Source organism: Geotrypetes seraphini, chromosome 16 (assembly GCF_902459505.1).
Source record: "Geotrypetes seraphini chromosome 16, aGeoSer1.1, whole genome shotgun sequence".
Lineage (NCBI taxonomy): Eukaryota > Metazoa > Chordata > Amphibia > Gymnophiona > Dermophiidae > Geotrypetes > Geotrypetes seraphini.
In genome coordinates this window covers 51221856-51235368 of record NC_047099.1, presented here as the reverse complement: position 1 = coordinate 51235368, position 13513 = coordinate 51221856, and the positions used below count along the sequence as shown (strand labels likewise).

General features: G+C 45.6%; 1 protein-coding gene across 1 annotated transcript in view; it reads right to left on the bottom strand.

Annotated features, from left to right (window-relative positions):
* Positions 1 to 13513, bottom strand: part of ADGRL1 (adhesion G protein-coupled receptor L1) — a 195244-nt gene that overhangs the window by 89038 nt on the left and 92693 nt on the right. Inside the window, exon 3 of the mRNA XM_033924537.1 lies at positions 6975 to 7188. Within this exon, the coding sequence (XP_033780428.1) occupies positions 6975 to 7188 (214 nt within the window). The remainder of the gene's footprint in view (positions 1 to 6974; positions 7189 to 13513) is intronic.

Here is a 13513-nt window from a genome sequence, read left to right as displayed (position 1 = left end):
AAATTTGGTCTTTAAAACTCAGATAATTTTAGATGGTTGCAACTGAAGCATGCCATTCAGGCGGGGTTCCCTGATTGGAAAAACCTTAATAATCATTATAGTATGGAGTTTATGTGTTTTCAGACAGACTTCTTGGGTCACCAGTGGTACAAAATGTTATGTGGATTTAATAAAAAGAAATTAAAAACTGGTTTAAAAGATATTTGGAGCATTGAGATTAAGCATGAAATTACTGCATCTCAATGGCCACGAATTTGGTCTTGGAGGATGAAATGTACGTTGTCAGCATCTATGAGACAAACTTGGTTTTTTCTGTTGCATAGAGCGTTGTGGACCTCTGTTAGGTTACAAAAATTAGATAGTTCTTTGTCTAATAGATGTTGGCATTGTCATTTGGAAGTAGGAACTTTAGATCATTTATTGTTTCATTGCCCATGTATTATGAATATTTGGAAATCAATTTGGGACCAAATTAATAATTTGTTAGATAACCCAGTGGCATTATCTTATGATACTGTGATATTTGGTATGGAAATGAGAGCAAAAAGTCAGATTTCTGCGAACAACAATAAATTACTACTTATAATGACTGGGGTTGCCATTCAGCAAATCACATATAATTGGAAGGATTGGAGGAGATTAAATTACAACTTCTGGTGGAATTCTTTATGCCATATCTATAAAATGGAAAGGTTTATTGCATTACAACGGGGATATTTTAAGAAGTTTCAGGATGTGTAGAAACCATTGACAAAGTATTGTAAAGATTAATTTGAATTTGTTTCCCTTATATTTATCAACTTAAGGTATAGGGAGGGGGGGAAGTTTATTATTATATGTTTTATATGATCATGGAATATTTGGGAGGGAGGGATGGGAAAGGGGAAGGGATAAGAATTTATAAAATATATCAATGATTGTAAGTGATGTATTTATTGTTAATATGAATGAATATATTTAACACTTAATGTATTTTTGAAAATGAATAAAGAATTAATAAAAAATATATATATATTTAATTGGGCAAATGGCGCTTATCTGAATCCATAAAAGATAGGTGCCTACGGCAATGCGCTTAGCGGTGCTAAAGCTTAAGTGGGCGTTTCTGTGGGCGGAACGTGACTTAAATGCCATTAAGCATGATTCTCCCCCCAAAACTTAGGCGCCTGAAATGTAGGTCTTTAAAACCCTCACCTACTTTTCAGTTTTTAGATAGGCCCCGCAAGCTGTGTTTGTGTAAACAGCGCCTAAGCGTGACCGATACGTGCCTGGCGCCTTTTTTATAGGTAAAAAAGACAGTGAAGGTGACCTTAGGTGCTCGATCTCTTTATGATATCTATTTGGACTCGACACACAACTTTTGTTGTTGCGCAATAAACGGCTTACACACTTAAAAAATATATATATATTTCACAAACAAGGACATTGGTTAAAAGGCGATATTCAGTTGATATTTTTCAAATTTTTCACAAAAATATCATTCAACCACCGGATAGCGTAGCTGTTTTTAAGAAAGGTTTGGACAATTTCCTGGAGGAAAAGTCCATAGTCTGTTATTGAGAAAGACAAGGGAGAAACCACTGCTTGCCCTGGATCGGTAGCATGGAATCTTGCTACTATTTGGGGTTCTAGAATTTTGTTGCTCCCTGGGATTCTGGAATCTTGCTATTTTTTGAGATTCTGGAATGTTGCTACTCCTTGGGTTTTAGCCAAGTATTAGGGACCTGGATTGGCCGCTGTGAGAACAGGCCACTGGGCTTTAATGGACCATTGGTCTGACCCAGCATGGCTGTTCTTATGCTCTTATGTGTGTCAAGTCTAGGACAATGCATGTCTCCCATGCATCTCCCCTCACTTAGGGTTACCAGATTTTCCTTCGGGAAAATCCAGATCGATGGCCACGCCCCCCAGGACCGCCCAGTTCCGCCTCTGTCACTCCCTGTTCCACCCCATAGCCCCGCCCCCCAGACAGCATCTGCCCATGCGTGGACGCCATGATGCCACGCGTTGCGTCCGTTCGGATGCCCCTTCCTGGCGCGATTGTGTCGGGAAGCTTTTGAAAACCCCGGACAAAGTTGCGGGTTTTGAAAAGCCGTCCGGACCCCCTGGACATGTCCTCAAAAGGGATGTCTGGTAACCCTAACCCCTACCGGCCCGTGGCTCAAGAAAACACCAAGGCCCAAGCAGCCAAGTCACCGAGGTCTCTAATAACGTGTTCCGAAATATAAAAAAGCAAGCCTTCAGCATACGCTTAAAGCAGGGATCTCAAAGTCCCTCCTTGAGGGCCGCAATCCAGTCAGGTGTTCAGGATTTCCCCAATGAATATGCATGAGATCTATGTGCATGCACTGCTTTCAATGCATATTCATTGGGGAAATCCTGAAAACCCGACTGGATTGCGGGCCTCAAGGAGGGACTTTGAGATCCCTGGCTTAAAGGTAGGCCGATTAGAGGTGATAACGAAACGCGCCTTAAAAATGCGACACGTGCTGCATGAGATCATGGCCAAGGCCATCAGCGCTTCAATAAATCCTGCTGGCGGTGATTTCTGTTCAGACGTTCAATGTCGGCCCCTATCCGGATACTGGAACCGAATATGGAGGCATCCAGAGGTTTGTGGAAGACATCCGGGGACTGCTGTAATTAAGTGCCACTATCTGGAGAGCTTCAAGGCAAGAGACGGCTGCTGGATACTCAACGAGATTTAACTGGGGAGGAAGGGTTAAATCCTGCTCGTCAGCATTCACCCACCGATGAGCGTCAGGTCACAGCGCTGCCTAGTTAAACGCAACCAAATGTCGGCACCGAGCGTCACGGTGCTCTCAAAAAATTTAAGCGCCCCTGAATATCAACAAGGGAGGTGGCCGGCCGGATTTAACCGAATTAAATCTCGCCGCACAGAGCCAAGATCTGACCTCGCGGCCTGGCGCCTTTTCATACTTAAGATCTACGGCATTTTCGCCAAGCAGCGACTCTCATACCCCCCCGGAAACGGGGGCGGGCCCGGGCGCATTGCTCAGCAAACAAACAGGAGCCGTACGCTGGTGGCATACCTGTGCGATCTAAAAATATGCAGGCCAGGCCAGGCTGTGCACCCCCCCGGGACCCAGCTGAAGCCTGATGACATCAGAACGCTTGTTTGGCTAGCGCCACGAGGCCTTGGAGAACAGCCCTTCCCCCCCCACACACACACACGCCTCACAGTCTTGCATCATCCACCTTTAGAGAGCAGGTGGCTGAGAGTTAATGAAAGGCATACCTGAAGTGTGGGGCCTGGTCCCCAGGGGCCCTTTCTAAAAAAAATGCTCTTTTGCAGTTTAATCAACCTTTAAGTACGTGTGCAGCCCCGTCTCTTTTCAGAGAGGACTGAGCCCCTCCCCAGCACCCACCTCTTCAGACCTGGACGCCTTGCCGCACACAAATTGAACACACAAAGTGCATGCCTACTTGTTAGCTGCACCTCCCTCCTCCCCCCGAGCGCTACAACGGCTCCCAACGTGTGTTTGTGTGTTGTCTTTATCGGAGACTCTGGTGGGCACGGGTAGGAGGGGGTGCCTGCGATCTTTTACGGGAACTCCACAGGCTCTTTACTAGAAGGGAAGGGGGAGGATCGTGCTTCCCGACGGATTAGCACGCTGCGCTCAGAGCAAAAGCTGGAGAGGGCTCAGCCCAGTGGCTATGTTGTCCACTGCTCCAGGGGGGGCAGCAGGGCCGCCAGCTCCTTCCCCCCCCACCCAATAGTACTTATTGAGCTGTTGGTGTGCTCTATCTTCATGGCTGCTGAGTGCCTGTAAGCACCTTCTGAGAGAGTATCGATCTGCTATTTCCCCCCCCATCCCCAGGCTAAGGTCTCTGCAGTTTGTCTTTCTCTCTCTCTCTCTCTCTCTCTCTCTCTCTCTCTCTTTCTGTCTGTGGCATTTACCTGTCATTTTCTGTGCTTAGTAGAAATGATATTACTAGGCTACGGCTGAGGAGAAAATCATCAGATCCACCCCCCCCCCTCGTTTTCACAGTATCTTTCTTCTCGTCAGTTGTCTCTTCCTCTCTCCTGTCTCATATGGTCTTTCACCCAATCCTTTCCTGTAGTTTATCTACATGTCTCTCCTACTATCTCATGTGCCTGTCCCCCGCCACCTCTAAACACATACTTTCCATGCTCCTCTCAAAAACTCCCTCCCCATCTCATATCCTCTTCCGTATTTAAGAACATAAAAATAGCCTTTCTGGGTCAGACCAATGGTCTGTCAAGCCCAGTAGACCGTCCTCACTGTGGCCAATCCAGGTCACTAGTACCTGACCAAAACCCCAAAAGTAGCAGCATTACAGGATCTCAAAGAAGATGCAAGATTCCGTAACCCCCAAAGAGTGGCAACATTCCAGAATCTCAAAGAGGAAGCAAGAATCCGGAACCCCAAAGAGTAGCAACATTCTTGAACCTCAAAGAGTATCAAGATTCCATCCAGAATCTTAAAGATAGCAAGATTCTGGAATCCCAAAGAGTAGCAACATCCCATGCTATTGATCCCAGGGCACCCTGCCAATCATTTAAGATATTGCAGTCCTATGTGTACAAGGAGGGGGGGGGGAGGGCAGATCTCCAAGGCTCTACTGCCATAGAGCACAAGTTAATTCACATTGAAAGAATTTCATTGCTGTTTTCTCCTATTGTCATTCCACCCTGGAAGTTTTTCTAGACTTTGCCCCCCCTCCTCCCCCGATACAGTCCTCCCACCTCCATCACTCTTCCACCCCAAATCCACGCCTGAGCATGCCTACACCACGCTCACACAAATGTATGCCCCCCGCTTCTTCCCCCACCTCTTGTTGTTCACCGCAGCAAGAACTTAAACGTGCTCCTCGCGACTCCGTCGTCTCTCCTACTGACACCACTTCCTATGCACAGCACCCGGAAGTGACATCAGTGGGAGCGATGATGTGGTTGCGAGGAGCACCTTGAAGTTGGTGGTGAACAACTAAAGGGATGGGGGAAGGGAAGGGGGAGCGCGCACTTAGTGAGGGGAGGAGTGGGAAGAAGTGGGGGGCAGAAAGGAGGAGGGGTGCCGGTGCCCCCACCAACATGACGCCTGAGGCAGACCACCCCCTCTTCCTACACCTCTGTATCACTTTAAATACATCAGTTTATCTGTAGTTTCCCCCCTCTGACAGCTCTTTGAGTCCATGTGGCTTTCAAGGCTTAATGTTTTACTCAACAATACCGCTTCTGTTCTGCTCCCACAAGAAGATTCTGCCCTAAATGGTTGCCTAGTTTGCAGAATGGGAAAGTCAGCCCTCACCATGTGGATTTAAAACACTGGGCCGATTGAAAGAGGGTTTTTCCCTCCTGCGCTCCGAAGGACTAGGTCTGGTTAGTTTATTTATTTTTATCCCACCCTTATCCAGGGCAGGTTAAAAACTACATAGAAAAATACAAAATTACACTCCCCCCTCCTGATTCGCGGTTTTAGGACTCCCGATTTCGATTATTCGCAATTTCCTAAAACCGGAATCACCCCCACCTCACTCCCGCCTCCTGAACCTCCCCGGACCTTACCTGGTGGTCTAGCGGTCTTTCGGGGCAGGAGCGATCTTCCTATGCTCCTGCCTCGTGCACATCACTCATCCAAAATGGCTGCCGTGAGTTCCCGTCGTAGTCTCGAGAGACTACGGGAACTCACGGCAGCCATTTTGGATGAGTGATCTGCATGGGGCAGGAGAGTAGGAAGATCACTCCTGCCCCGAAAGACCACTAGACCATCAGGTAAGGTCCGGGATGCCTGGGGGGAAGGCGGGAGGGAGGCAGGGGTGGGTCAGAGCCAGCCCAAAAGTTATTCGTGAATTTTCAATATTCGTGGGCCAGCTCTGCCCTTAATCCCCGCGAATATTGAGGGAGGAGTGTACATAACAGACAAAATACCAGACAATAAAACATGGGTGACCAGCACCTTCCTGTCAGCAATCTCTATTCTTCCTTGTTCATTCAATCCCATACTCTGTGTTTCATCAGGCAAAAGAGGTGCCGTTTAAGCAATCTCTTAAATTTTTTTATAATCTGTTGTTCACGAATATACCCAGGAAAGTTATTCAATTCTCTGGGCCCACTACGGTGGAAAGTACTATCCCCGGATGATATAAGTCTCAGCTTTCTTACAGACAAAATATGCAGATCCAATTGTTATGCAGAACGAAGCGAACGAGACGGAGCCTGTGACAGAATACTCTGGACAAGATGTTTGAACAGAAGAACAGAAGAACACTGCTGGGTCAGACCAGTGGTCAATCGTGCCCAGCAGTCCACTCCTGCGGCGGCCCTTAGGTCAAAGACCAGCACCCTAACTGAGACTAGCCCTACCTGCGTACGTTCTGGTTCATCAAGAACTTGTCTAACTTTGTCTTGAATCCCTGGAGGGTGTTTTCCCCTATGACAGACTCCGGAAGAGCGTTCCAGTTTTCTACCACTCTCTGGGTGAAGAAGAACTTCCTTATGTTCGTACGGAATCTATCCCCTTTCAATTTTAGAGAGTGCCCTGTCGTTCTCTCTACCCTGGAGAGGGTGAACAACCTGTCCTTATCTACTAAGTACCTTGAATAATTCGTTCCTGTCCCGTCTCAATCTCCTCTGTTGGGAGCTAGAGAGTACAGACACTTATAAACAGTTAGCAATAACTTGTAGCGTATCCTATCCCTCACCTTCAACCAGTACAGGTGTACCTAATATTCTGTCACATGCTCCCGTCTTCCCAATCTATACAAAGTCCTGACCACTGAATTTTGGGCAATCTGGAGCACGCTTAGTGCCAACCCCGACATCCCCAGGAACTGACAGAACAATTGTCTACAAAACCATCCTGAACAAGTGGGCTGACAAATATGGCCTAACACCATTTACCAAGTGGAGATGAAAATACACCTTCCAGACTACTGCCAACACATGCCCGTAGGTTGCCAGTAGGGAAAGTAATTTGTTAGGTTCTTACCTCTGTGACATGATCTTGAAGGCATCTGGGAGATAGCACTGCACGTTCTCCATCTGGAAGGGATCGGCGTCGCATATTTTGTCATCTGTACGCCCATAGTTGGCATTCTCTACCATGATGACATCACTGCCCGGGCAGCGCAGCTCAATGGGGTAGCCCTCGCACGCCAACTCTCGCCGCATCAGTCCAAACGGAAGAGCAGCGCGGCTGAGACCTGGAAGAACGGAGAGGGAAAGAGAAAAGGTTAAAAAAAAAAAAGTCAACCAATGGGAGACCATCTCTGATGATCCCTCATCCCTTTAAGATAAAACAAATTAATTTCTCCCCGCTTTAGCAATAATCATCCAAACAGCCCGTAAGCCAGGGGTGTCCAATGTCGGTCCTCGAGGGCCGCAATCCAGTCGGGTTTTCAGGATTTCCCCAATGAATATGCATTGAAAGCAGTGCATGCACATAGATCTCATGCATATTCATTGGGGAAATCCTGAAAACCCGACTGGATTGCGGCCCTCGAGGACCGACATTGGACACCCCTGCCGTAAGCTATCTGGTCACATCAAAGGCATTAGAACACATCCCGGACTTCACATTCCACTTTCCCTCTGCAGCAACAAATTGTGTTAAAAAAGAAGGTACTTTATAAATCAAGGAAAAGGTGCAGATTTCAACTAGGAGTCACAAGGTAGCCACGCGTAGAGAGGCACCATCAAAAGAGCTCGGTGGTGGCGGTGGGAGGGTTGGTTTTATTTCTACACAGAGGACTTTTATCACTGGAAGGAACGCTTTAATGATGGATTTTAGACCATTAGGGCTTTAGAAGGGTCATTCTGGCCAGGCAGCAAAGGCAAGGGAGAGAGAGAGAAAGAGAGAGAAAAAAAAAGACATGGGGACACAGGAGGGGGGTGGCGATATAAGTCTAGGAGCTTCAAATGAGAACAGAGAACTTCAAAAGAATAAAAATGTTCTATCCATTTAAAAATTGCTGTCAATCTGTTTTCAGCTCTGGAACCAGGGAGGCCGGAATGAACCATTGCATATATCTGATGCAGAGAGGTTTCAGTACCAGAGGCTGAGCGGAGGCTTGATCAGCTCTCAGGAAGGAGGGAGAGAAGGCTTTGAAAAGGGTGAGAATGAACCAAAAGCCTTTAAAATGAAAAGAAAAAGCACTTGACACCGGGGAGAGCTCAGTGTGCAACTGATTAAAAAGAAAAAAAAAAAAAATTGTCAAAGAGGAGGGTTTAGAGAACATGTTTCTTTTAGGACATGAAAGGAAAAAAGTGTAGGAAAAGAAATCCAGTCTCGTTGGATAGGGTAATGCTATCCTGTAATTCTTTTAAACAGTGAAAATGTCCTTTGGAAGGGCTGAGAAGAGCAGGAAACATTTTGGCTGGAGAGCCACAGGCCTGAGATTGATGCAAAATGGAGGAAGTGGCCAGTAGAAAGCAGAAGGGGCAGGACACAGTCCATAGGGGCCACATCACCTTCTCAGCTACACTTCTGACCTCTGGACACTAGGGGCAGGGCGTGGCCTTTAGAAGACACATCGCCTTCTCAGCTGTACTTTTGACCTCTGGACACTAGGGGCAGGGCGTGGCCTTTAGAAGACACAAAGCCTTCTCAGCTGTACTTTTGACCTCTGGACACTAGGGGCAGGGCGTGGCCTTTAGAAGACATATCACCTTCTCAGCTGCACTTCTAGTAACATAGTAAATAACAGCAGATAAAAGACCTGAACGATCCATCGATGTCTGCCCCATACATTACAATTTCACGATTAAATTAAAGTGTCTTTATTCTCTGTTATTTCTGGGCCATAGACCCTTAGAAGTCCGCCTTAGGTTCCAACTGCTGGAATTGCCATCAAAGCTCACTCCAGCCCATCCAAACCATCTCATCATTTGCAGGATTCAACCATGAAAGTCTGCCCAGCACCGTCTTCATGATCAAAATTGTTGGAGCTCCCATCAAAGCCCTCCCAAGCCCATCCTACACCAAACTGTCCTATATGAGGCACAGATCATGTGAGTCGGCCTTAGTTCTTCAATTCATGCCATTCATATTTTAATTAGAGATCCTCTGTGTTCATCCCACACTTTTTTGAATTCCGTCACTGTTTTCCTCTCCACCACCTTCTCCGTAAAAAGAATTTCCCAACATTACTCCTAAGTCTACCACCTTGCAACTTCAGTTTTTGCCCTCTAGTTTTACCAATTTCCCTTCTCAAGAAAAGATTTGGTCCTATATTAATAAGTTTCAAATATTTAAATGTCTGTATCATATCCCTCCATCCCTCCAGAGTGTACATGTTGAAGTCTTCTAGTCTCTTCTTGTACTTCTTTTGGAGCAGACCCCCCCTACCACTTTCATCTCTTTCCTCTAGACCACTTCAAGATATGGCCTCAAAAACTGAACACAATATTCCAAGCGGGGGCCTCGCCAATGACCTGTACAGGGGCATCAACCTCTCTCTCTCTACAGCCTAGCATCCTTCTAGATACACCCACCGCCTTGTCACACTGCTTTGTCATCTTCAAATCCTCTGACACTATCAGCCCGAGGTCCTTCTCCCCATCCGTGAATATCAGTCTTTCACCTCCTAGCACATACATCTCCCTCAGATTTCTGGCTCCCCCAAATGCATCACTCTATGCTTCTTTGCATTGAATTTTAGTTGCCAGACATCAGACCATTCTTCCAACTTTTGCAGATCCTTTTTCATGTTTTCCACTCCCTTTTGGATATTCAATCTTTTACAAATCTTGGTATCATCTGCAAAAAGGCACTTCTGATCTCTGAACACTAGGGACAGGGCATGGCCTTCAGGAGACATATCACCTTAGTTACAATTCTAACCTCTGAACACTAGGGACAGGGCATGGCCTCTAGAAGACCATGTCACCTTCACAACTGCTGTTTTGTCTCTGACATTTCTAAGGAAGACAAGTTGGGGCCATATAGATTCTGAAAACGAAAAAGAGAAAGAAGAACTGTCTTTTCTTACCCTCGCTCCTCCACTCCTACCCATAAACATCTTGTTGAAGAGACATTCTCTTTTCCTCCAGATTCGAAGCTAAAATTGACATTGAAATGAACATCTAATATATTTCTTCCCCTGCACACTCTGGACCCAAGGGATAGGACACAGGGGAGCCTTCAACTGCAAAGCTTGGAGTTTTGGAAGGTGAAAAGAAAAAGGGGGAGGGAAAAAACATTATCTGTACAATAAGGGAGCAGCTGGATAGAACTCGGTGTAAAGATATTTCCTTTTGTCGGGGGATCTCAATGTTGCTGGAAGCTTTGTGTGAGGGGAAGAAAGGGGAGCCGATGCCATTATCCTCTCCCCACTGCCCTCATGCTCAATAAATGAAATGAATGCATTATTAATGTTTAATTCTTATTGTCTGGTACTCCTGCTATTGGGGAAAGCAGAAGGTGCTCCTCGCTGGTCCGCTATCGTTGTTGTCTCTGGACCATCGAGTCTCGTAGGGATGGGGGTAGGGGCTGGCCGAGAGGTTTTCTTATTCAAATATTCACAAAGCTCTCTTGACAGGAGGGAAGCAAAAAGCCTAATGCTGAAGGAGAGAAGGAGAGCGTTCGATGGGAAGAGGTCCAGGGGAAGAAATGGAGAGCATGAGTGGGGGAGAGAGGAAAATGAAAAAGGGAGACAGGGAGGGAATGGGAGCAGGGAGATACATAGCAGAACCATACACGTGAGACGATACGGACCTGGTTGCTTCTATGTCACTTTAACTATGTCACCTTACTAATCAACCATGCGAGCTTGCCCGCCCACGGGAGATCATACTTTAGCCAAACTAGAGATGGGTGGCCAGAATATTTTTGCTTTTGTATCGTTTCCCTTGTGTATGGGAATTTTTGTTTTATTCACTTTAGGCCATCTTGTCATTCTGTGGAAGGAGGGCCCCCGGTTTCAGAGAGAGGAAACAAGTCTATTTCCCGAGTTTCTTCACAATGGTTCGCGCATGTGTGATTTTCCTTCCATGGGGATCGAGCACACACCCTTTCCACATGGTGATCACTATCACATTATCCTTGGTGAATGATAAAACACAATGTGTGTGTGTTGGGGGGGAGGGTTTCTGCTTTTTTTCATTTAGAAACAGCATATAGCTTAGAACATGTCCCTTGCAAATGATAGCCCACCCCAAGCCAAACCAGGCCCTCCGGGTACTTAATCCCCAAAGTCTCCCCTGCCTAAAGCGAATCTTTCCCACCATCCCTCCCTAACCTCTGCGTTTATTCACCAGTCTCTGCATCTGTCCTGGAGGTTTCTCCATCTTCTGCTGGGGGTGATTCCAGGCATCTACCATCTTCTCAGTCGAGAAGGAGGTTTTTCCTAGACCTTCCTACTTAAGACTTCTTATTCCAGGGAGAAGAGGCCCAGTTTCTCCAATCTCTCACTGTACGACAACTCCTCCAGCACCTTAACCATTTTAGTCGTATCTAGTATCCTTGTATACTTTCCCATTCGCGATATTGTTAGCTTGTCAGGTAATAGGAAGAGAGGGAAATAACTGAACATTATATCAGGGGGAAAAAAAGAGAACAAAGCAAGAAAAAATTAAAAATATAAAACATGAAAAGGAGGGATTATCAAAAAAATGGAGAAAAAGAAAAAAGGAGCAAAAAAAGGTAAGAGAAAGAAGTAAATTAAAAATAGAGAAAAGACAAGAACAAAGATTAAACATGAAAGATAAAAGATCAGAAAGAAAAATAGAAGAAAGAGAAAATGTAAAACTAATTAAAGAAATATGATGGAAAGAAGACACGAGAAATAGAGATAAAAAGGATAATGATTTGATAAAGAAGAGCATAAAGAAGACATCAAAAGAAAAAAAAAACAACCATTGCAAGAAGAAAAGATAAAGGCACAAAACTAAGGAGAAAGAGAGATATGTACCGTGTTTCCGTGTCTGTTAATAATTTTGGGTCCAAAAAACACATAAGGGCTTATTTTCAGGGGATGAGTTATTTTTTTTCATACACAACAATCATCTCTCCCTTCCTCCCCAATTCTACCTCTTTCCTTTCCTTTCTCTTCCCCTCCCTCCCATGTGCAGCATCTTTCCTCCCCTCTCACCCATCCCCTGATATCAGTGACGCGGAGAGGGAAGGCCCCGTGAAGCAGTCCGTTCAGAGCGTTGCCACTGCTTTAAGAGGCCTCAGAGCGGAGGTATGTCAGGACTCCCCGAGTGAGGGGTTGCTGAATCGACGAGTCTGATTTTTTCAGCGAATTGGGCAGGGATGGAGTCGGGGACATTCGGGGGGCTTTGGGGGTTGATCTTAACTAGGGCTTATTTTGGGGGCTTATATTAGGAGCATCTTTAAAAATCATGCTAGGGATTTTAGTGTGCTGGCGGGAGCAGGCTATCCCAACGGTGGTACAATGGCGACGTTCACTCTTTGAATTGGCCTTGCTGGAGCGCCGGGCTGTGTCCGGTAGGGTTCCCCGTAGTTGGGATCGTTTCCAGGAGATTTGGGAGACTTATTGGACGGCTTTGCCGCACCGTTCTAGGAGTTTATTTATTTATTCAGTTTTCTATACCATTCTCCCAGGGGAGCTCAGAACGGTTTACATGAATTTATTCCGGTACTCAAGCATTTTTCCCTGTCTGTCCAAGTGGGCTCACAGTCTTTCTAATGTACCTGAGGCAACGGGAGGATTAAGTGACTTGCCCAGGGTCACAAGGAGCAGCGTGGGTTTGAACCCACAACCTCAGGGTGCCGAGGCTGTAGCTTTAACCACTATGCCACACTCTCCCCTTTACTGCTTAACTCATAGGATATGGGGGACTGCACCTCTTTCTTTCTATTCTATTCTGCTCTCTGGCGCTTGTTGCTTGTTTCCTCACTCACTCATACATACCTGTGTTTTTTCTGACATCTTTCTTCTTGTTGTGCCATCCACATGGGAGGGGGGGGGGGCTGGGTGGGTAGGTTGGGTATCTTTGGGGTGATATTTGTAAAATCTTTTCTGAGCACTTGATTCTTTATGGCACTGTGTGACTGTTGTATTCTTAGTTGATGCCTTGTACTTAGGGTTTGCCGTGGTGTATTATTGCTCTTTTGGCACGGCTGCCTTTTGTTGTATTCTGTGTTTTTTCTTGATTTGCTCAATAAAATATATTTTTTTTAAAAAAATCATGCTAGAGTTTATTTTCGGGAAAACAGGGTAGTAACAATGAATCCAAGAGAAAACACCAGAAAAAAAAAAGACAAAGGTGAAAAGAATTGAAGGAAATAGAAATGAAAAGAGAAACAGAAAAATGATGAAAAGAGAGCAAGCAAGCTTAGAAAAAGTAAAACAAGAAAAATAACACAGAGTAAGCATGGCATGAAAAAAAAAGAATAAAATCCAATTTTGGTTCTGCATATTCATCTCAGGAAGTAAAACGAGCTTGGTTATTGTCACCTCTGGATTATAATCCCAGGGCCTCCCGCAGATCGTTTCGCTGTAAAGTAGTGATCCACAACTGAGAAATGTAATCAGATTAAGTATGACTAATCACCAGAATTAA